Here is a 25880-nt window from a genome sequence, read left to right on the forward strand (position 1 = left end):
AAAGAAAGGAGGCAGTTTGGCTGCAGTGGGTGTAATGATACGTGGATGTTTATGAAAATAAATGTTTGATAAATCGCTTCATTATAAATAACGTGGACTATATCTCACTAGGGGGCAGTGCACTATTCCCTTCACACAACCTACAGTAGAAGAGAGGAACCTGTTATTCTCTTCCAGAGCTAAGACTTTCAGGCAGACAAGTAGGTCTTTCTGCAGACTCACAGACAGTAGCTTTGTTTCGGTTTTGGTAAAGATTTCAGAGTGGCGGGGTATCGTATAGGGAGGTCCAGGCAGACTGGGCTGTATCCGTACGCCAGCTGAACATTCCTTCTCTCAGACCCTGCTGTGTAGGAACGTCGATTCTGAGGAGTCGAGGGTTTGCCTGTGAGACTCAGCTCAGGAAAATGTATCACACGCTTTAAACAACGAAATAAACATTATCCAGCTAACAGTCTCCAGCTAGCTGCCTGTGCACAGCAGCAGTGTGACAGCAGGTTACAGCAGGTTACAGCAGGTTACAGCTCTTTCATGAGAAACGTGAGACTTACTGCGAGGAATCATGTTCGAAAACTTCAGAGAAAGACTCCACATGGTCCAGCAAGATTTCACTACGGGGTTGGTCCTCTTCTCTCATGCCGTTCCGAGCTGCTTTAGCTAGCTGAGATAACCTACTGCATCAGATAGCGTTATGTTAGCTTTACCAGATGTGCTTACACTTGACATATTGAAACATGTACACTTAATGATACACGAACATCTATGACATGGTTTACACATACCCATGATATGATATGGTATACATATGATATGACATGATATGGTTGATAAGGTTAGCTAACTCCAGCTTTCATTCTGCTGTATCTCTTTTCTAAAACTGTACGGTTATTTCATAGCACACATTTCCATGATTTAAACAGTAGTTTATTGTTGTTAATGTTGCTCGTCACTACGTTACCAGTCGCAGTGTTACGTGCTAACTAGCTCGGTGCTACTGGAGCTGCTGCTAGAGATCACTCAGCTGACAGTCATGTGATGAGCTGTTCTCTAAACAGTGAATGAACACTGTTAGTCCACATCCAGTCTGCGATACAAGGACTAATAATGATAAATAAAGATGAAAAACAAATGATGCTATTTATTAAAAAGACGCAAAGAAAACAGGAAATGTTATTTGACTCACCGTCTGACTGTCAAAGTCCCTCTTAGTCATAATGTCAAACTCAAGCAGATACATTCATATACATACTTGAGTGTAAAGATAGACCTTCTGCTATTGTGCTATGTGTGGTACCCAGAAGTACTCAGATCATCTACCTAAATAAAAGTAAAAGTACCAGAGTGTAGCAGTGTAGCTCGCCCACTCTGTTCTGATTAGTCCACCACCGTTACAGCGGAACACCAGTGATTATGTGTTACAATGGCGTTAGCAACCAGAAAATGACACCAGTAATGACAAACAGATGAGAATGCTGTGGGGGCTGGGTGCCGTGTTGGCGGGACGTTGTGGGGCTCGCTGCTGGAGCGGACAGTGTGAGCTGGCTTGCTGGTGTTGTTTCCTGGTTGCTGCGTGGGGTCTGCGGGACGGCGGGACACGGCTAGGCCCGGCCCGAGCTCGGCCGGAGCACACACACACACCCGCAGCCTGGCTGTGTCTCAGGCTGAGAAATCCGCGGAGCTGCAGCTGAGAAAAATAAGGCTGAGTGTGTGTGTGTGTGTGAGGAGCGGATTGGTCCATTTGGACCAATTGGTCCATTTGGATTGTCGTAACGTCACTTGGTTCCCGGGAGAAAAAAATGTATGACATGGGACCTTTAACATCAAAATATGCTTAAAGTACCGAATGAAAAAGTACTCATGCATAATGGTATATGTCAGTATATGTTTTGATAATAATGATTGATCATTAAAGTGTTATCAAAGCTGGTAAAGGTGCAGATAGTTTGAATGACTTTGTATACTGCAGGGTAGCTTGTGAATTTACTCCAGGTGGAACTAAAGTCTGATTTAAGACTTGATTATATTTCACACCATTCATTCAAATCTGTAAAGTAACTAAAGATATTAAATACATGTTGTGGATTTAAGTGCAGTACTTGAGGAAATGTACTTAGTATTTGCACATTATAGCAGACAACAGTGGGATGCTGTTGCTCAGAGGCTCTTTCTGTCTATGTATCAAATGCCACACTCTGAAAAAATCCCACTGGCATGCGTTGGGATAGTTGAATGAGAAACATACTGAGTCCATTTTCAATGTTTTTTATCTTGGTGTTCAAAGACATGTGTACATCCCTGATTGTCTTCAGTTATCTCCTCTTTTCCTCCCTTCAGTTTCAAGACCCTTGGAGACAAATCAAGAGACACCAAAGTCAGGAGAAGACCCAGGTGTGTGTGTGCCTGTGTGCGTGGCAACCTGTTGGAAGATGACAGATGAATAAAGTGTTAACATATGTTGACTTGCTAGTGTATACATTTTCTTACAAAACGGGTAATAATACAGTGAGGGATGTAACAACCGATAATTGTAAATGCATATTATATTATTATGTATTATTGGTACAATAAAATCACAGCCAATACATTATTATCCAATAATACAAAGCCAGATAGCTTTCATTGACCTCTCATGTGCAGCCGTGACCAGTACGTGGTGGTATTCACCTTAAAGTTGGTTAGCAATCCAACAATACGTTCAGAAAAGAAGAAGAGCTATACGCTCACCAAAGAGCCAATCATGTTGTTGCTTCAGAGGAAGACGATAGGACTCTTATTTTATTACAACAAATACAATTGGTTTTGAAGAGCCTGAACTGTTTGTTTTGTTGTTTAAAACAGTGTTTAGCTTAGGTCACTGCTATGAGATATCATCCATCATCTACATGTGATTCTTTCCATTACTCACTTATTGTCCTCATGTTTGTTCAGGTTTGAAGAAAGCCTTCCTCATTTCAGTGCTGGACTGGACATCCTCAGCAGGTACACACACACACACACACACACACACACACACGTACACGTACACGTACACACAACCACTCACACAGAAACGTACACACACATCACACACCTTTTCACACACCTACAAGCATCACAGCACACACAACTGTAGAAACACACTTTACCCTGCACGACTACACACATACACACATATACACACACATACATACACAGACACACGAACAAAACCACACACACACGCTCACACTTATATGTTTCTGTATGTGTCTCTTCAGGTATGAGGAGAGCTGGTTTCTGCTCCACAGAAGAACTAAGGACTGTGCTCAGGCTGCAGAGGTAGGATCACACACACTAGAGGTTTCTCAATACTCTAATTTCCCCTCCTCGACTCCCCTCCTCGACTCCTATCCTGGAGACTTAGTGCCGCCCACAGGAGATGCGAGCGGAGGAGTCGAGGAGGGGAGCCGAGGAGAGAGGAGGGGAAGCAGCAGGCGGTTAGAGAAATGAGAACTCCTCTCCTCTGAGCGGTCATTTTAAAGAGACGTCCATTAATGATGACAGGAGGCACAGCAGCCCTCTGTCTGATGGACAGATGTGTTCATGATGACTTATATATTTACTTTTAATTCATTGACAGTGCGGTATAATGAGACAATAACAGGCTACAGATGCGGACATATACACACACATATATTTATATAAATATATATAATTTCAGAATCAAACAAGTATGAGAGCACTCTCATAATAACGTAACACAATCTGAGACTGGATATCCCCCCCCCCCCCCCCTCTCTATGGTCGCTGAAATGAGGAATTGAAATTACGGGCCAAAAGTTGTATCTATTAGTATTAAAAGTAAGCATAGGACACCAAACCAACTGAGACCCGTCTGTCCGCCGCATCTACGCACTGTACAACACACACCTACACACTGTACCACACACACCTACACACTGTACCACACACACACCTACACACTGTACCACACACACCTACACACTGTACCACACACACCTACACACTGTACCACACACACCTACAGCTCCTAAAGCATAATCAGGCTACAGCCGTTGTGTATTTTATTATGTGAAGCACTAAATGGTCCTAGAAAAATATCGACTCTTTGTTTGTAGATATCTACTAAACTACAGCATACAAATACAGAGAGTAATGTAGGCCTGTTATACTGAGTGATATATAGTATACACACTGCTCTGCTTTCTGCACGGACCTCACAGCTGTTCTCACTGAAAACATCGCGTCGCGATGAAAGCAGTTACTAAAATAATATCCATGGGATGCATGCAGAGCTGTGATTGGCTGAGATCAGTCCGGCCGTGCGCCAAGCCTCCACCGTTCCCGGAAATGCATCCGCGGAGGAGCCGTGGAGGACCCATCAGTGTCTCCTCGGTTAGAGCTCCTCCAGAGAGCCTCCTCGATGCTCGATGCTCGGTCCTCGATGTGCATTTAGAGAAATGAGATGTCCTTCAACATGGCGCACTGAAATCCATTTCCGGGTCACTACCGGAGGACCGAGGAGTCGAGGAGGGGAAATTAGAGTATTGAGAAACCTCTACAGACACACACACTGATCACACACGCTCACTCCTTCAGACACCGTGAATGATTGACTCAGTAGAGAAAAGCTTCTTCTGGGGCCGGTGTTGAGCCTGTGCTTATGGATCTTGAAGATAATATGAGAATACTTTGAGAAAATGAACACAGGTTCATCGTGTTGTGGGTGAAGCAGTTTCAAAGAATGCTGTCAGATACCAGTTCAAACTTTTCATTAGCTACAGTAAAGTGATGGAAAAACTGGATTTTATACTCAAACTTGGACATTTCAGAGAAACACACTCCGCACATACTTTTAGATAAGGCACATTTATTTATAAGGCACACTTCAAAAACAACGCAATTCAAAGAGCTTTAAAAAAAAAAACATCAAAAGCTTTAGGCATCCTGCAAAAGAAACACATTATAAAATGACATCCTTAAATCGAATGAGACAAGTATAAAATAAAAATAAAAATGAAAGTGCAGTGTAGGAAATGAGTCGTTATTTGACTTAATAAAAAGCCTCAGCACATGGAAAAGCCTTGATTCAAAAGCAGTGAGAGTTGCAGCGGACCTGCATTTTTGTTGGAGTTTATTCCAGATATATTGAGCATTAAAACACAATGCTGCTTCTACATGTTTTAACAAAATAAGCTAGTGTTGAATTGACTCATGAATTGAACAATCGATGTAACTTTATTGGCAATCATTTAGAGAATCAACATACTATTTAAGTTACATTTGCTAATTGCTAAGTCCTTCTTTCATGCTCGTTTAATATTAAAAGGTGGAGCAGTTTTGTTTTTAAAGCGCTAGACAAACACTTGTACTTGTAGTATTGCAATAATGTGGAACACTCAAAGTCACAGATGTAAATGTGTGTGTGTGTGTGTGTGTGTGTGTGTGTGTGTGTGTGTGTGTGTGTGTGTGTGTGTGTGTGTGTGTGTGTGTGTGTGTGTGTGTGTGTGTGTGTGTGTGTGTGTGTGTGTGTGTGTGTGTGTGTGTGTGTGTGTGTGTGTGTGTGTGTGTGTGTGTGTGTGTGTGTGTGTGTGTGTGTGTGTGTGTGTGTGTGTGTGTTAGGCAGTAGATGGGGACATGGTGATGCTGTCTGCTCACTGGGAGAGGAAGAGAGCGGCTCTGACCCAGCTGCAGGAGCAGCTGCAGAGCGTGCCGGCCTTCATCGGCGATTTGGACGCCATGACTGCTAACATCGGTGTGTTTCATTCCTGTACGATAACGCCTGTCACCACCAATAACTAAGAGAATGTCCGACAGTGGACCTCAGTGGTGGAAGAAGTACTCAGATCCTTCACTTTAGTCAAAGTAACAACACAACAGTGTAAAAATACGCCAATACAAATTCATGTCCTGCAATCCAAATTATACTTGAGGAAAAGTTCAATATTTCCAGCAAAGTTTACTTAAATTATAAAAGTACTCAATATATAAAATGAATAAGTATGTGTTCAGTTGACTTAAAGCTACTGAAGTTTTTCATAATTGTTTTGGATCTTATGCACACAAGATAATCATTCAAGTTATTGTCACGTGCAGCAAGATAGAAGCAATTATATGTTTCATTAAAGGCCTACAAGTACATGATATTCTTACAAAAACGATCAGCAATATAACTGAAATCACCTTAATACATAACGATGCATTATATTTTATAAATTGATCACTGTTTTCTGTGTTAAAAAACAACTACAAACATAGCAGTTCAATAAATGTAATGAAGTGTTCACAATGTTTCCGTTCAAAATGTAGTGAATTTGATTTATATAGTTCCATTAAATAGTAATACCTAAGTTAAAAACAAATACAATTGAGTAACTTGTACTCAGTTGTACTCACATGTACTTAGTTACTTTCCACCACTGTACCTCAGTAGGTGCTGCCTGTATAGCTTTAATAATACAGTATTGACATCCTGAACTAAGATCGATATGGAACCCCACATATAAAATGAATTAAGACAACTATGGAAATACATTTTGTAAAATATATGAATGAAGAAATTGTCAAAACTCTAGTTATAATTATGAAAGGTAATTTCATCATTCATTTTAATAATTGAATAACACATGATTATTTAATACACCTGTGTTGCTTGTGTAAAAGTGAAGGAGCATGCAGTAAGTCAAATACTTTTGTGTGTGTGTGCGTGTGCGTGTGCGTGTGCGTGTGCAGCTCATTTGGAGGGAGACTTTGAGGAGATGGAGAGCAGGCTGGTGTACCTGGAGACTTTGTGCTGTCAGTGTGAACAACAGACAGTCCAACAGCAGCATATCAACCAACTAGAAGCCTATAAGACAAAGAAGAGGTATGACCAGCAGATTACTTATTATTCACTCTCCTATGAGTTTAATCATTCATAAATGTGCGCTAGTTATTGACCCTTAACACTTTCTGAGTATCATTGAATAGTGCTTTTACATCTAGTGCCAGAGGCTGTCAGGTATTACACTTTGTCAGATTTCCTTTTGTTGTTCCATATAACTTCTCAAAGTGACAAGCTGTGGTCATGACAAGATAAACACATTTATTTGTTTCCCTGGATGGGTAAAGTGTTTGTTTAGCAGCCAGAGATATACTGTAACAAGATGCTAACCTGTCTGATGTTTGTCTTGTAACAGGAAGGAGGTGGAGGCCCTGGAAGGTGAGATGCTGCTGTACTCTAATCAGGGATTACACAGAAGTACTCAGATTATTTACCTAAGTAAAAGTAGCAATACTACAGTGTAAAAATACTCAGATAAAAATGTAAAGTTCTGCATTCAAAAAGCATTAGCATTAAAAAGTACTTCAAGCACCAAAAGTAAAAGTACTCGTTATGCCAAAATAGCCAGTTAAAGCACCGTGTATTTTAAATGACTTTAGAAAAGTATTTTTGCATTCATTACTTCAATGTTGCACTTGGTAAAGGTTGGGTTTCTTTGAATGACTTTATACAACTGGGTGGCTTAACTTTTAATATAATGTGTGTAGATTTTTGTATGAATAACCTAAAAACCTTAAATCTGCAAAGAAACTAGTAACTCAATGTGTACAATACATGTATTGAAGTAAAAAGAACAACATTTACCTGAGAAAATGTAATAAAGTAAAAGTATAAAGTTGCTTTATGTGGAAATACTCAAGTAAAGTACAAGTACTTGAGTAAATGTACTTAGTTACATTACACCACTGGGGATTAGGGATGGGTATCGTTTGAAATGTATCGATTCCGGTTCTTATCGATTCCGGTTCTTATCGATTCCCCGTTTCGATTCCAAAATTGTAAAAGAAAGAGGTCAAACGTTTAGATAACACAAATATCTTTATTCTTTTAAGCTTTAACTGACATTTTTACAAATAAGAAATATACATGCAATACAAATGTATTGCACAATAGCTGTGCTTTATTTGAACTGAGCTATGCCTGTGGCAAGCTATTAACAGGCATTACACTGTGCCTTGTCTTTTTCTTTTTAGTGTAGTGGAGCCTCACTTTAGAGCGTTTACCGCGACCCATCTTTGGTGTTATGAAGTGACTGAGCTCGTGAACTGTCTACGGGAGGGCGGGGGGAGCCTCGCTGCGGGGAAACTGTGGACCTCTGTCGCCGCAACTTACATGATGCCGTTTAAAAAAATTAAGGGCGGTGCCGGCCGTCAGCGTACCGAGCCGGCCCGCTGACGACCGGCCATTCTGTGATTCTCCAGAACACACAGATGGCCAGTCCGCCCTTACCCTGGCTGTATTCCACCGGGTCACCGCGCCGCAGACGGACCCGCGCCGCAGACGGACCCGGTGGAATACAGGGTCTACCGCGTTTAGGAACCGTTAAGCAGAACCAAAATTGTGTATTTTGTATGGGTACCCGGTACCCGGCATTTTCTTATCGGTTCTCATCTGGAACCGAGTTTCGGTTCCCAACCCTACTGGGGATTACACATTGTTATTACTGCTCAACAATGACTACATTACTGCCTTAGTACACTGCTCCTTTCTTAATGTCTCTATTGTTGCCTATGCGTCATGGCATAGGATGTATAGACTAAAGCATCCCGAGGAAACGCATGCAATTCGTTTTTACTATCATTTCACTTTCAATTTCCAAGGAGACTATCCAACACCCACACCAGCTATGTGAAAAATACTGTTTCCTGTAGTTATTACGAAGCGTGTTTGTGTAATTCCTTACACTGCTGATAATGGTATGATGTGAAACTCTTGAGATTAGAGGACTAACATGTCTTCTGTTTGTAGTGGAACTGAACTCTGAGCATGCTCAGAAGGTGGCAGAGCTGGAGCAGACCATGAAGCAGAAACTGAGAGAACGACAGAAAGTGTACGAGGAAGCCTTCAACCAAGACGTGCAGCAATACCTGTCCACTGGATACCTGCAGCACAGAGGTACCCACACAGAATACCTCCTTTAATGATCACAACTATTGAGCAGATCAGTGGAGACGTGGACTATTTTATTTTCTGCACTAGAATGTGTCAATATTAGCCTATTATTCTAACAATGGGTTTTACTAACACATAGAAGAGAGGCAAGAATATAATGTTTCTTTTATTGACAAGCAATGATGAAATAAACTTGAAATTCAGTGAATGGAAACAACCCTGGTGCTAGGGTCGTTTTTGACAGGACAGTGTGGAAACAGGGAGAGAGAGAAGGGTGCAGCATGCAACATGGGTGCCCAAGCTGTGTGCTTCTTACAAGATTTAGGTTTAATACTACAGTGTAGTTGTGTAATGAAAAACCTGTGTGACAGGTTCCTCAACAATGCAATACAAAGATATACTAGACATAAAACAATACAAACAAAAGCGTGTGTGTGTGTGCGTGTGCGCAGAGTGCACAGAGCAAGCAGGAACAGACGTGCGTGTTCTGGATCAGATGACAGTCACCAACATATCAGACCAGGAGGCTTTGGATGACTTCCTCAACTCCACTGGTGATGTCATCAGCACAGGATCCTCCCTGACCTCAGGTAACCCCAACGCACTAAAAAGGCTAATGTCCCTGCTGCGGGATGAATAAAGGAATTCTCACTCAAGGCATGCATATATTGTAGATATTTGTATTTTATGTTGCTAAACCTTTTAAAATCAGAATCAGAAACGGGTTTATTGCCAGGTTGGTTCACACATACGAGGAATTTGACTTGATGTCGTGGTGCATACATAAATTATAAAACAAAAAATCTCAATATAGAACTAAAAATCGAATATAAAACTAAAAATCTTTAAGGACACTGTAATAAAATATAGTTAGATAGCAATAAAATAAAGCAGTAATTTACAGCGAAATAGAATGCAGTGAATTATAGAATATAAAATAGGAAATATGTGCAGTAAGCAGTATTTGAACATTGTATGCATTAATGTAATGCATATAGAGTCTACGTTGTGGCTGAGGTAAAGTGTCAGTGGGGGGGCCGGACCTTGTTTAAGAGGCCGGTAGCGGAGGGGAAGAAACTGTTCAGGTCCTGATGGAGCGCAGCCTCCTGCCAGAGGGGAGGGGGGTGAACAGTTTGTGTCCAGGGTGGGAGGGATCGGCCACTATCTTCCCTGCCCGCCTCAGGGTCCTGGAGGCGTGCAGGTCGTGGAGGGATGGCAGATTGCAGCCGATCACCTTCTCTGCAGAGCGGATGACCCGCTGCAGCCTGCCCTTATCCTTGGCTGTGGCTGCAGCGTACCAGATGGTGATGGAGGAAGTGAGGATGGACTCCATGATGGAGGTGTAGAAGTTCTCCATCATTGTCTTTGGCAGGTTGAATTTCTTCAGCATCCTCTGCTGGGCTTTTTTGATGAGGGAGCAGATGTTCTGCTACCTTTTATTACTTTTTTGGCAACTTTTGAGCAGAAAAACCTCTGGCTGAAGAAGTTGGCATGGAACAACATCTGCATTATTTTATTTTTGTGTTACTGGCCACCTGGTGTATGGAGGTGTAATTATGTAGCATTATTTGGCCATCAGCTCTTTAGCTACTGGGTGTGCACATCAGACAGTAACTTAGTCAGTCTAACATATCAATCTTCTCACAAGATATGGCAACAATGATGGGAGGATGAATGAGTACACTGAAAACAGCAGGTCAATGGTTCTACATTATCGCATGTGTAAAAATCAAAGAGCATAAAATAAAGAATATAATACCAACCTGCCCTGGAGAAAAAGCCTGAAGCTGATCCAACTGCTGTGTGATTGTACCACACAAATGATTCATTTCCAGTGAGAGTAAACTTTAGTGGTCTTCTCTCACAGGTCCAGATCTTGAGTCCTGCTCTTCTGAATCTGAAATGAAAAGCCAAATTATACAAGCCCCTCCCACAAAGAACCAAGCATCCAACCAGGCTGTAGAGTGGGAGCAGGAAGAGGAAGAAGCTGCCAGTGAGGAGAGCTACGAGCCTCTGGTGCAGTCAGACGAGGAGGACGTCCAGCCGGACATGTCCCTGATTGCTCTGCAGGACGTTGGCACATTAAGGGGCTCTGATGAGAGTGACCCCGCAGAGGACCTGCCATCTGGGTAATTTAGCAACCAAGCCCTTGAAACTTCTTGATAACTATGCATCACTAACTACCCTCTGCTCTGACCTGTCACAGTTCCTCTCTGCAGCAACATGAGCACCAGTCACGGCTCTCTGAACATTTGACAACATGACACACATTACCTTCTATGCGCATAGAGACAAATCTATCCTTTCTATCATTTGGTATAAGGCGTCTTCCAGAAAGCAGCTACCACGGCGACCATACTGTAGATGGAGCAGCTGGTGCCACTGTACAACATGTGCAGTAAGGCAGTGGTGGTGACAATGATAAATGCATTGAAATCACATTAAGACCCTCTTGAAGCCACAGGACTTCTTGACACTCCAACTTCATTTATAAGAAAAGAGGGGGCGACAGACTGACTGATCTCTAAACTGGCAGTCAACAATTCTTAATTTATTAGGCTGGTGATACTTTATATTGTTCATGAAAAGCAACAATAAAATGACCCTACTAACCTGAGATATCATAATCGTCTACTATATCTAAAAATATCATACTGAAAACGGTTGTGTAAGGCCAACTTTTGAAACACAAAAACCTTTGTAAGAAAAAAACATGTTTGTATTTGTGTCCTCAACCATTCAATAAAAACATCTCTCTTTATATCATATAACTATTTCTCGTCAAGTTTATTTGTAGAACGATGTTAACAACCTGGCTACGTTTTTTCCAAAGTAAAATATACATAGCAACATGCAACAAGACAACCAGTTTTTCCCAGGCTTAGTTCCGAAAACGATATCATTTTTCTTTAGGAAACAACGCTCCATTAACATGCTGGCCCCTGATTAGCATTGTTAGCCGTGTAAGGCTAAGCAAAGGAAGGAAAACGTGTTTGGAACAAGCAGAAGATATCTATCTCTAGGATATCTTAAAACCTGGACAAAGAAAATACTTCCATTCAGTTGCAGGAAGTCTTTATGCTTCAGAAAACAGATATTTGCCCTAGTAGCAGCACTACCCTGTTCCACTATGTCCTTGTGCCTGACACCTGCAGAGTTCAGAGCACTGTTCAGTTATCACATAGACACATAATGTGTGGAGGTTGTCCACACACTTTGGACCATATAGTATATATAAAGTGACAAGAAAGTAGGTGTTTGTAGTGTGGGTGTGTTGACACTCATAAATAAATATTTACTCATGTCATATGTGCTGGCTTTACAAGTATATTTCTCTTTGAAATGTCATTACCATGTATCATTTCAATTTTGGAAAAAGAGTAGAAATTCTAGAAATAAAAGTAATCACATATTAGTGATAATGATTATTAAAAATAGTTGATTAGTAAAGAATGAAATGTCATAAAAACACTGTCATGTGATATATTTACACAAATCAACTCTCTTTCATGGAGATTAAAATGTTCAGTTTTTGTCCAAAGTGTTTTAGAGAGCTGTCTCTGAAACACTTTCAATAAAAACGGAACATTACAACCTTCAAGAATCTATGAGCGGATGACTGAGACAAAGTGGGTTTTAGTTATAACAGCACAGAAACACAAAAGCAAATGTAGGTGAGCAAAAATGTTAAACATATTAAAGAAATGTACACTCTAAAAAGTCATTCAGGGGTCCTTTTACCACCACTTAATGAAATGCATGGTTGCAAGATACACATTTGAATTCATTGATCTAGATAAACATTTTAAGTTGCAAACATTAATTTATAAGTTGTAATAATGTTGGTAATTACATCAACTTAATATTGTGTGTAATTTAAACTCGGATTTCTGCGTTAATTGACTTAAAACAAAATTCAAGTTGTAGTAAGTAATGCAATTGGCTTGATAACTTAATTGTTCTACACCTTAAGTTAAGGATTTCAAGTCCACTCCCACTTAACATGCCTGGACAAGTTCCGACAGTTAAGACAAATAGAAATACTATACAAAGGACATTTTTAAGATGAGTGTCATCTTTTGTCATTCAAATACAGTAGATAGCCTTGTAGTTGCACTGTATAGGCAAATTGCTGTTTGACCAAAATGAACAGCCTTTGAACTGTGGATAGTTCTGTGAGAGGGTACAAAGTAGTGGAGGCAGAGTGTTTCTTTTCTGTGTTTCTTGCTCATTTCATGCAGTGTTGCTTTTATATCTAGAAAAACCTGCAGGAAGACCTGTTAGGTATGGTATTTGTATTGTAAAAATACTTTGGTTACTATTGTGTTATAACTTTTTATTAAAAAAAAGAATCTTGGTGAAGCAGATCAAGGACATGCTTCTTGAGGTAGGATCGTTATTTAGAGTGGTCATTGAAATGCAAGTTGTTAGGTAATTTTTTTCCTTTTTCATAAATAGCACAATACAATTGAAGTACGCAGAGAACTAGCCATCCGCTGCCTTGTCGTGTACCTTGGAGAAAAGGAAGAGGACCTTTTCAAGGAGTTTAGCGAAGTAATTAAACATCTTGAAATAAAATAAAATCCATGGGCACAGTGGCACAAACACAGGACAAAAGCACTGCTCTCTGTCAGTTACATTATCAATAATATCTTAACAACGTTCAGCATGTATAGGTGTTGACAGCCATCATCAGTGACCGGTCCACCCCAGGATCTGACCATACGATGGCAACCATCGTGGTCGAGGGAAACAAATGAATGAGCAAGCATTCTGCGTTACATTTGTTCATACTGTTTAAAATAATGACTGTCGGCAGTGTAAACATCTTTGTTACATCTTTTGTAAAACTGATGTGTGTGATCTGCAGATTGGTGGCCATTGAAAGTTTGTTACTGTAGTTTTACAAAAAGTTTACAGATTTTACATATTTGGCACTGGTTTTAAATATGCAAAGGCCTCTAACTTCGATGTGATGGCAGAATGTATTTGCTGTGTCCCCATTTCCCATGGTAATATGGCGAATGTGTTTATTTATTATTTGTGGGGCAATTTAAATTCGTGTTATTTCTCTTTTTTTTCTCAAGATTTAAATATCATGTGTTGAAATAAACAACTGCAGTTCAAAATAAAAAAGTGAATTGCCTAACATTTTTGTTGTGGAATTAATTTCTTAAAAGGCAAAAACATGAAAAAGCTAAAAAAACAACAACTATTGAATAAAATATATTTGGAGCAATTTAATTTATAAATGGTTGTCTACTTAAAAACTTGTGTTCACAATGATGGTAATTAAGTATATACAACTTAAAATTCCTTTTAAATAATGTGGTAAAACTAGTTGGAACAACTACATTTTTGGAGTAATCAACTTAAAAACGTGTGTTTATGCTACCAATTATTAAGTAATGGGTAATTAAAAACACCTCTGATTGTAGAGGAAAAACCTTCTCCCCTAACTCAAATAAGTTTGTTGGTTTTACACAATTTCATTAGAAGTGGGGGGTCCGGGTATAAGGAAAACACAGACACTCATCACTGAGGTCACAATATCAATCGATCCAGCAGAGCAATAGCCTATAGGCATTACACAGAAGATCAACAAAAGTGAACATAAAATGAACTTACCAAAGCTGAAGTAGATGGTCAACTTCATTCATTTTCTTTCCGTTTTACTGATTTTAATCGCTATACACTGCTCTCTCTCGTCTCCTCTTCACTACAGGGTGACAACTACACTTTTTGCGGCACACGTACTTACAGCCAATCAGCTCTCTGAATTATGAGATGACGTTTGGTAGGTATGTCAGCACAGTGCCCCTATGGTGATAATTTATTTGCCGCACACATTGGCCGTGTCTCAATTCAGGGGCTGCACCCTTCGGAGGCTGCATTTGTAGACCGCATACGTCACTTCCGCTGAAAGAAGGCTGTCCCAATTTTTTTTTAAAGACGACTCCTCCGAATGCGGCCCACGAATGCAGCCTTCTTTTCCCGGATTTGAAGGACACATCTGATGTATCCTTCGCGGTCTACCATATCCCAGGATGCAATGCGCGCAGGGAAGAGTGAGTTTTTTTCAAATTAAATGGCGGTCCGGTCTCTCCAGCAGAGTGAATTTAAAAGCAGCAGCAAGCGGAGGAATCACTAATAAATGTGAGTATTTGGTTTTAACTTACTTTAAATTAACTAACGTCACACACGTCAAACCCAAGGTGCATTAAAACGTACATTTTTGTTAAATAATACGGATAAATACGTGACGTTAGTGACGCTAACTAGCTAGATGGACGTACTGCACTGTTGGCTTACACTTATTTTTTATTCAATTCAGAAGTTTACTAAAGTCATACAGAGATCTTGGCTCTGTTATAGATAAGTTATACTTTATATTACATAAATAGACCAAAGTGAAAACACGCAGCGTCCACACGGCGGCGTGCGTTGAAGCTTGCCGGCGGGCGTGTCTGAAACTCGACCAACAACCAATCACATGAATCTCCCGCTCCGGACACACAAGCACGCGGTTTGATTGGCTAGAGCTTGTACTGGCATATGATTTGATTGGCTGACGCTTCCATCGAAGCTTCAAAAGTTGAACATTGCTCAACTTTTGAAGCGAGTAACGCGAGCAAAGTGAAGTGACGCTCCCACAATGCAGTTCGGCAAAGCTTGACGTCACCCCATTCAGTGAATGGGCAGAAGCGTTGAAGCTTCAACGCATGCCGCCGTGTGGATGGGCCGTTAGACCGGTATAGCCTACAGTACGGTGGGATTTATAAAATGCTACCCTGACGTGTAGCTGCTGTTTGCTTTATTTATTTCTGACATGTTGCAATGTTTTACTGTTTATTAAACTTTGGGACAACATTACAACCTTTGTATTCAGCTCATGCTGCTTTGAGGTAGGGCTAAAAAAGAGCCTATTTTAAATATTTCCACCAGATTTGATCATCTTTTATTTAGGTTAAAGTTTATTTAATTTATCCTAATAAAACAGCCTTTTGCTTGATGTTTGTTTGTGCAGTTCTGTCAAAGGGATGCAAGTGTGACTGTCATTTCATCTCTTTAGTTTTTTAAAAACCTAAACAGTACATCATTTGAAACTAGAGAATGCAATTCCTGAAGAAATTGATGGGAATGCTTTATGCTAAAAAGCTGACGCTAAACTGCTATGCTGAAATGTAATGTGTAAGAAGAAAGTGAAGAATTTAGATTGAAATGATACATGAACACTGGGGGCTTGAATGTGTGATGAGTGAAGAAAAGAAAGTAAAAAGGCTTGGAAAAGCAGCAGAATATTTGAACTGCAAACTTTTGAACTAACTTGATGGCGAATGATCTGTCGCCATGGCAACGACATTTGATGACACCCCATAATACGCTTAGATGCGTTGATGGCTGCATCATTACCAAACCTGTGAAGTTTTGGGCCGTTTGGAACATTTTCACTGAAGTTATGAGAAAACCGTGTTTCATGGCGAGCATTGTGTTGCCATGGCAACGGCATTTGAAGAAACCCCATAATTGACGTAGAGCTGTTGAGGGCTGGACCGGTGATATACAAGCGAAGTTTGGGGGACGATTGGACCGTTTTCATTGGACTTACAGCGACATCGTGCTTCATGGCGAGTGGTCTGTCGCCATGGCAACGGCATTTGATGACACCCCATAATATGCTTAGATGCGTTGATGGCTGCATCGTTACCAAACCTGTGAAGTTTTGGGCCGTTTGAAGCATTTTCACTGAAGTTATGAGAAAACCGTGTTTCATGGCGAGCATTGTGTTGCCATGGCAACGGCATTTGAAGAAATCTCAAAACTGTCTCGTAGATGTCTTCACGGCTGGACTGTTAGCACACATGTGAATTTTGAGCACTTTTTGAACATTTTCATAGGAGTTAAAGGGACATCGTGTTTTATGGCGAGGGATGCGTTTCCATGGAAACGGCATATGGTGAGATTTCAGATTTGGCGTAGAGCTGTTGAGGCATGGACCGGTGATATACAAGTGAAGATTGGGGGACGATTGGACCGTGTCCATTGGACGTACAGCGACATCGTGCTTCATGGCGAGTGGTCTGTCGCCATGGCAACGGCATTTGATGACACCCCATAATACGCTTAGATGTGTTGATGGCTGCATCGTTACCAAACCTGTCAATGTGACATCGTGTTCCATGACACAGGTGTTTATATTTGAGCTAACGACGACAGCTGTGTGTCACCAATAATGTATAAAATAGGTGGAACATGTTGAAGTCAGTATGAAGCAGCGACGTGCAGTCAGGGGAGGCAGGGGAGGCAGAGCCTCACCTGTCATACTCCAATGTAACGGAAAAACAACTAAAGAAAAACTAAATAGTAATAATAATAAAATGTCTCCACTGATCTGTGTTGTAAGTGTGATTTATGTATGATTCCAATCGCTTTTTATAGTCAAAATCAGCAAATTTGCCGAGCTCCGCTACGGGAGCGATGAGAAGTGAGGCAGGGACGAACTCTGCCTCTCGTAAGCCCACAGTAACTTGCTGGAGCACGGGCACTAATTTAGCGCAGGCACTTATTTTGTGAGCGCGCTCAAGCCAGTTACTGTGGGGTAAGGTGAGGCACAGATGAGCTCTGCCTCACCTCAGAATGCGTCACCCCACAGAAACTGGCTGGAAAGCGGGCCCTAAGCGCATGCCTGTTACCATCTCACTGTAGGTCACCAATGTAATGTTTATTACATTTATCCTCGCCATCCATAGTCTCTAAATAACTTATTTCACGTATATATGATATTTTGGCTCGCTGGTCTCATCATACAACGGCAATGAAAAAAGCACCAGCCCACAGGTTCTTGTTGCTACTGTAATTCTACACAGAGACGGTAGACGCAAACAACAAACTAGACTTTTGAAACTACAGGAAGATAAGGAGGACTTTTACAAAAAAGTAATAGAGATTGTTGTCCAGAAGGATAGCATGGACTTCATCTTCAAGTCAAGGTAAGACCACATTTGTAATGAAAATGGGATCTTACTAAGGAAGAACAATCCAATATTTAGATTTTGGGTATCCTTTTGTTGAACGGTCTGTTTAAAATGAATCGAAGCATCAGACTAAAAAAGCTTTTGAAAATAACCAAATATTTCGATTAAGGTCAAAATATAATATTTGTAAATCTGACTCAGTGAGTCAGTGCCTCACCAGCCATGAACCTCACCGCACGTCACTGGTATGAAGTCTCCATCAGACAGAAAAGAATAGGCTCAGACAGTCTGTTAAACTCCAGTGACCACGTCGTTAGCTCAAACACGAACACCTGTGTGTTATGACATCATCGTGTTCCATGACACAGGTGTTTATATTTGAGCTAACGAGGTGTGCAGAGATCAAAGGTTTCCATTGTTCTGAATGAGAGATAAACCTCTTACATGTGAACGTTTTGTGGAAGAACGATAACAGATATCTGTGAAATTTCAAAACGTGAAGCATATCAAGGAAGTTGAGTATCTGAAGTGTAATTTTTGTGTACTTTCGGGTTAATAATGTGGCCTTTTTGGCAGTTTAACTAAAGGTGTGCGGCTGCTGCTGTGAGGAAATATCTGCCTGAAATTACAATGGGCTTTAATGGAGACATGTTGAACGTTTTTGTCACTTCATGCCGTCAAGAGGCATTTTGTTTTATTATTTTGCTTAATTATTTGTCATTTTTCAAGCTACGAGATGTTTTCCTACGTTTGTCATGAAAGATTATGTCTCAAGAATGTAGGGTTTGGGAATTATGGCAGTTTTAAAAATAAATATGAAGGCACATTTCAAGAATTCCCACACTCTAGCTGTGACATCACGCACTCTAGTTAATGTTAAAATCTGAAGAAAACCTCTTTAACAAGGTCTGAACAATGTTTAATATCTCTAAAAGTAAGAATCAGATTTAAAAGTTGTGTGACACGAATAATGTCAGAAAGATGTGTAACATTTTAAAGTTGGAATGAGATTTCTGAGTGAAAGTATGAATGAACAGTTAGCAGTTGAAGTCGCATGAAGATTTGTTGAAGTCTGAAGAATGTCTCCATTGACTTCCATGTTAAAAATTGGATGAATTATGGGATGTATCTCTGGAATTATGAAAGTTATGAATGATAAAAGTAATAGCCTGCGATTCCCGACCGAGCTGAACGTTTTGATGTTTGAATGGAGTTTCTGCGATGTTGAATGTGGGAGGAGAAGAGGGCCAAAATAATTGGACGGAATAATAATAAGAATTTTGTCCGTAGCATAACATATAGTTGGAATGCTGTATCAGCATTCCCACTAAATTATCCTTTAAGGATTGTTTGTCTGAAATGCTTAGAGTTACATTTTGCAATAATACTTTTGCAACCCTGTGTTTAATATGATTAATTCCCTTTTTTATTTTTCTCTTGTTTTTCTCTGTAATTAGGACAATTCTGGAGAAATGGATCTGCTGGAGAAGGACCCTAATCTGAAAAGTGCACAGCGGATCATCAGGACAGAGCTGCCATCCACCTGGACACCCCGAGGTACTGGAGAAAGCAAAACGGCGATCAGGAACATCCTCCACCCAGACCTCTGCTTACTGCCGTCCTACAGACTTGTGTTGTTTCAGAATTTGATTTTGTATGTGTCCTTTCTTTTAATAGATATTTAACAATTATAGCTTGAGTCTGTCTGATTCCCCAAACAGCTGCTTCTATATACTTGCTGCACATATAATAAAAACAAACAACTCCATAAACACACTTTTGCTGATATTCGTTTTACTGCTGGTGATGTTAAATAACATGATTGATTTCCTCTGTCTCAATGATGAAAGTTATAATAATAGAAGACATGAAGCTGCAGAGTATATATGGATATATTCTTACCTCTACTTTGTGATAAGATGAAAATACACATTGTTTATTTCATTTACTGAGGTTTTAACCATTATGTACAACATGTATACATAAGCAGTGGAATAATGGGATATCTCTAGGTCATTAAACTGTCTTAAGTTCAGTTTAATTTTATTAATACAAAAAATAGGTCATAGAAAACGTTTAATTGTGTATTTCAGCAGAGCAGGGGGTCACGGTGGTGCTGGACCTGGAGGTGCTGACCTGGTGTCAGTGGGACATCATCTGGGATGGTTTAGGGCAGGGGTAGGCAAGTAAGTTTGGCCGTGGGCCAATTTTTTGCTGAGCCACAAGATGGCGGGCCAGAACATAATCGAAGCCTAATTCAAGGAATTGATTTTGGTAAGAGGGCGCAGCGCCCCTGTTCCCCGGTTCAGAAAAAACTCTGATATCGCTGATAACCCTCCCCATCAACACTCTGATGCGCAGTCAGATCCGCTGATTGGTTCACTGATGATATAGGCGCCCAATCCAGAGCCTCTGGATAGACCCGCCCAAAGGGAGGCTCGTCGTCTCTAGCCCCATTTCAGTCCCATGTTAAAAGTCAGGGCTATTATCTGTATTTTAACAGACTTATCTTTTAAATTGAGGTGTATTTATTGTTCTCTTCAAAGTTTATTTTTTTTCTGAAATTTTAGGGAGGATGGTCCTCCCTTTCTTCAATGGACGAGCCTCCACTGAGTGAGTTATTAACTAGGTAGCAGTGTTATTTAACATACTTTTATTCTGATAAGTATTGTCAAGTTCTCTGGGTTTTTGGCATTTATTTGAGTGTTTGCCCACATTTGAGAGGCTTGAGGGGCAACAGAGGACGCATGGACAACTGGAATCCTTTTTCCTTTTCTTTATTTCAACTTTTCAAGGACACATTAGGATTCTTTCAGGTTGAAAACCTTTAAAAAAATACAAAATAACTAAATTACAGCATGTTTTGCTTTGCAATTTATTTAATATATTATATCCTAAATTAATCAGTAACCAAGTATTTTACTCAAACTCAATGTATTTAATAGTTAAAGGGGACCTATCATGCAAAATGCACTTTTGTACGTCTTGTATACATGAATATGTGTCCCCGGTGTTCCAGGGAACTCACCAAGTGTCAGAAAACACAACCCTCTCTATTTTCCTCCATACCCAAATCTCTAAAAAAGGGGCTGCAACGGATCTGATAAAAACTGATCCAGATTTGAACACTGTCCAGACGTCAGGACGGTGGCGCTACGGCTATTGGGCCAACTCTCCACCTATCAGGGGAATGTGGGGTTGGGCCACGGCCGGCCATTGCCGCTCGAAAGCGCTGGAGACGCTGTAGTACATATGCCAGGCCTGTAAGTGGCGCTGTAGTCTGCCACAAAAGCAGCGAAGAAGACTTCCCGCGCATGGTTGCCATGGTTACCCTTCTGTTTATTCTCCGCTGTGGCTTTTGTTCTCCCTCCCTGAGGCAAGCACTGTAATTCTCTCCGGTTAGTCCACCAGCAGATGACAAACACCCACCTCTCCGTCTCTTCCAAGGAACGAGGGGACCGTGCGGCAGAGTTTCAGTTAGGTTTTCTTTCGCCGGTCAAGATGTCCGTTAAAGTTTAAATCTTCCGGACAAAATTAGAAAAGTGCCGGTCAAAGGTCTTCTTTGTTATTTATTGAGCTTTAAAACAAATGAATAACAACTCTATATAATAATATAAGAATAAAACACGGAGGACGGAGATCTCTTTTTCTCCCCCTCTTCTGACTTGATCAGAGCACGCTCCCCTCTCCTGCAGGGGGGCGTGGTCAGCTGCAGCTCACAGAATCAGCCCCCTGCAAAAACAGGGCTGGAGAACAGCACATAGAGTGAAATGAGGCATGGCTAAAATGCATGATCTGTTTGGTATTTTGAAAACAGAAACGTATAAATATACCTTATATAGGTATGGCCCTACAATATATCATTTAAATATAGCATGATAGGTGTCCTTTTAATAAGTACTTTAATTGACAGTCAGTGCACCCCGCTGCCTGATTGTGCCTGTGCTGTATGTCATTCATTCTCAACCTAGATAAAAGTACAATAAGCATTCTTCAGGTGTAGGTAGATTCTCTATTCGGACATTATAGCCTATATGTGCGACTGTCGGTCCGATGTTGTAAAAAAAAAAAAAATCTCAAAATATTTTTTTATTTTTTATTCTCAAAATTACGGGCCAAATATTATTGCTGGCGGGCCAACAATGGCCCGCGGGCCGCCTGTTGCCGACCCATGGTTTAGGGGAAGAAGGAGAATATAAACTGTTATAATCACAGCTATTAAGATTAGAACACTCATATTGTTAAGAATCAATCTATACAACATGCTTTTGTTCATTTAAAAAAACATATTGTTTTATTAGTACAGAAAAATTAAGACTTATTTTAAATATGAAATAATATGATGAAATTACATCAGCTATATATAATTTACTTGTTAAAGGTGGGGTAGGTAAGTTTGAGAAACCGGCTCGAGATACACTTTTTGTTATATTCCATGGAATGCTCTTAACATCCCGATAGCAATGAATATCTTAAGTGCTTTGACAAAAAATCCATTAAAAAATGTCATCTGTGGAAGCCGTAGTACTGTAAAAAGCACGACCAATAATTTTAGCCGGCCCGGCTAAAATAACTGGATGGCCTACCTGCCTGTCAGCCTTCCATCTCGTGCACAAACTTATCTCGTGCCCTCATTGGTCATGTGCGCGTTCGTGTGTGTTGGAGGAGGGGCTCTGTAAGGAAGTGGCAGATTTTTTCCGGTTGTGTATTTTCAAATTCTAGCGCACTCGAGCTGGTTTCTCCAAAATTACCTACCCCACCTTTAACTTACTAATGTAACATTACTGGGGGCTAAAGGAACAGCTTCATCTTATTTACCTGGTCATGGTCCTCTTTATTTCATCGCCGTCGGTGATCTCCAAAAAATGGTTAAAGTAAAAAAGTGAAGTTTCTGGATCCTTTTCAGCTGAGTTAGCTTGTAAGCTAATTTGCTAGCAGGCTGCTGGAGCAGCGCAACCGAACAGCGCGTATCACGTGACGTAAATACAAAGCACTCCGTAGGCTAGACCGTCTCATTTCGTAGGCCGCTCGGTCCAGCCTACGTGGGCTGGGTACTCCGTGGATTGAGACACGGCCATTGAATAGAAAAATACTCTGAGCATGCGCAGTGTAGTTTTTACAGCACCCATTCACTTATGACGCATTTCCACTGCAGGGCCTCGCACGGCTTAGTACAGTATAGTATAGTTAGGCCTTGGTAGGCCAGGCTCACTTTATGCTGCGTTTCCATTACAGTTTAGTAGCTGGGGCAGTAACTATAGTAACGCAGTGTAGGCGGAGCCGTGACGTCATCTTCAATGTGAAACACAAAACCAACATCAGCCGTTAGCTGTTAGCCCTCAGAGCTCACAGCTCCTCATATCTGTTCAGAAACTAGACAAAAGTTAAACAAGTACAAACCACAGACTGTCTGTGTCATGGCGAATACAGTCGCTGGTTTATTTATGTCTGTATAGGCCGTTGTTGTGAGTGTGGACGGTCGGAGCATATACAATGTTAGCTTAGCCGATCTCCATTCAGAAAACACGCATTTTAAAAGGTTTTTCGCCTGCCGTCTTGTCTGCAGACTTGTCAAAGCATTAATTCATGGTTTTTACTAACCGGTATCAGTATGTTGTTACTTCGGCATCATTTTGAAACGTGTATTACAATTAAATCACGGTAAAATATGTTCATTTTGTTGTAGTTGCCAGCGATTCTCTCACTAGTTTAGCATACTCAGCCCGGGTGTTGGCCCGGAAAGAACCTCGATTTTGGAGAGCCAGAAAAACTGTGAAAGAGTACCCGCTAGCCGGAACTACGCTGTGCCCCACCTGCCCCTAATGACCAGTCGCCACTGGGGGGGGGGATGGATCCAGTCTCTGATAGTGTTACATTATTATGAGAGTGCTCTCATACTTATTTGAATCTGAAATTGTATATATTTATAAATATATGTGTGTGTGTGTATGTCTGCATCTGTAGCCTGTTATTGTCTCATTATAACGCACTTTGAATGAATTAAAAGTAAATATATAAGTCGCCATGAACACATCTGTCCATCAGACAGAGTGCTGTGCCTCCTGTTGTCATTAACCAACACACTCTCACTCCATAAACGTCCAGGAGCGACGCTTGGTCAGGGTCCCGAGGCGTGCAGTTGGGACGCTCCTAGGCTCCTTCAGCTTCATAAACAGACGCAAATAGCTTTCAACTGATTGCAATGTATTCCCATCTGCGGCGGGATTTGACGCTCATGGAAGCACGGCATTCGTTTGTGTCGGAGGCTGTTAAAGGCAATGTGACCGTCCATTCCCATTGGATAATGGAGAATTGTACACCCGGAAGTAAGTATTCCCCTTACGGCCTGTCCACACCAAGCCCCCAGGAAGTGCGCCGGACTCAAATGAAAATATTAGTGGTGGCCAAACGGCGGTACTACACTTCCGTTTGGTTGCCAGGCCCGGAAACACTTTTTCCCATTGACTTACATGGGGAAAGAGTGGTCTGTAAATCGTTGGATCTTTTTTTTTTAAATTAAATAAACTACCCAGTATGAACACTTGTATAGCCCTTATTAAAAACATTGGTTCCTCAAGTTGTAAAAATGTGCTAATAACGTTATTCCCTCTGCATTATGAACGCGTATCTAACCCACGGGACCGCGCCGCCCGGCACGTTCAGGTGATGTGACGTGTTCAGTACTACATGAGTTTTACCTTTACCCATGGATGCACAATAAGAACGGACCCATATCGCCTTACTGCCAGCCCACGGAGCTGTAATAATGGATATATTGCACATGTTTGCTGTAATTCATCATTTGTAAAATATTATACTACATGGGCTGTATGATGTAAATCTTGTATTAAATAAAGTTAATATTACCGACGTAGATTAACGTCCCTGTAGCTTCTTATTGCACTTGCAATATACCATTAAAGGAGTTGAACGTTGCTGTTTGCTATTACTGTAATACCACGCAGGGATAAGCCAGAGTTTACAACCTTTGCATGTGGGCACAACACGTTTTGACCCAGATTAATTAGCTATACCATATGATATCGCCCGAGGAAGTCGTCATACTTATACATATATAAATAAAGATATATGTGTCAAAGCTCTAATCAAATTAACAGTTGTATTAATTATACTTGTATATGTATATATATATATATGTATATAGCCTGTGTTGTATATTTATACACACAAATGAACAACCTTGTGTGTGTCAAATAACAAGTTGTATTGTAGTGTTTATTTTAGTGTTGTTTTATGCTTATCCACATTTTGATTTCAGTGCACAGGAGAATGCTGGGCACAACATAAAGCTCAACAGTGAAGCTGGCAATGCTGAACAAAACCATCTAGTTATAATATTTATTCAGCTGAAAAAGTCAAAGCTTTACGAAAATGTAATTAAAAATACATAAGCATTTTCAGGTAGAAATTAGCATTTTATATAGAAATTCACAAATATAAGAAATGAAACCTAAAAGAGATGTTACAAAATGTATACCTCTGATGGCTGGCATAGTAGAACTAGGTGAAAAAAATAGTGACAACAATTTTTAATACAATTTATATAGATTAAAAGGTAATATAATATTGATTACAATGATTCTATTAAAAAATCCACCAAACATGATCAACAGGAAAGCCCTCTGAAGGCATGTTATGGTTTGAAAAAAAGTTGAGGATGGGGTCCAGACAGTTAAATCAGGAGAGACTTCATTTTGTTTAAAGAACATTTATTGACACGTGCCATATGATAAATGTTAAGTCTTTGGCGATTAGACCCCGAACCTGAAATCGTATATCTAAAGCGGGAAATGCAGCCGTGAGCATATAGGGAACCCCCCCGAGGTCTAGACATTGGTGATGATGCTGAAGATCTGGATTTGATGAGGAGATGGGATGAAGAGGAGGTGTGATGAGGTCTTTGGATTAGCTCTCCTGGCACTGGATATGATGAAAGGAGATGGGATGAGAAATGCTGTTTTCACCCCAACCTC

At 40.6% G+C, this 25880-nt stretch overlaps 1 protein-coding gene across 1 annotated transcript; it reads left to right on the forward strand.

The window, feature by feature from the left end:
* Window positions 1-277: 277 nt before the first annotated feature.
* On the forward strand, window positions 278-11679 carry LOC117470760 (dysbindin-A-like). The gene is made up of 10 exons (XM_034115631.1): window positions 278-615; window positions 2332-2385; window positions 2926-2976; window positions 3234-3294; window positions 5599-5731; window positions 6709-6841; window positions 7155-7177; window positions 8768-8914; window positions 9364-9501; window positions 10779-11679. The coding sequence occupies exons 1-10, from the start codon at window positions 560-562 to the stop codon at window positions 11042-11044; spliced, it is 1062 nt and encodes a 353-aa protein (XP_033971522.1). The 5' UTR covers window positions 278-559; the 3' UTR covers window positions 11045-11679.
* Window positions 11680-25880: the final 14201 nt, after the last annotated feature.

Source organism: Trematomus bernacchii, unplaced genomic scaffold (assembly GCF_902827165.1).
Source record: "Trematomus bernacchii unplaced genomic scaffold, fTreBer1.1, whole genome shotgun sequence".
Classification (NCBI taxonomy): Eukaryota; Metazoa; Chordata; class Actinopteri; order Perciformes; family Nototheniidae; genus Trematomus; species Trematomus bernacchii.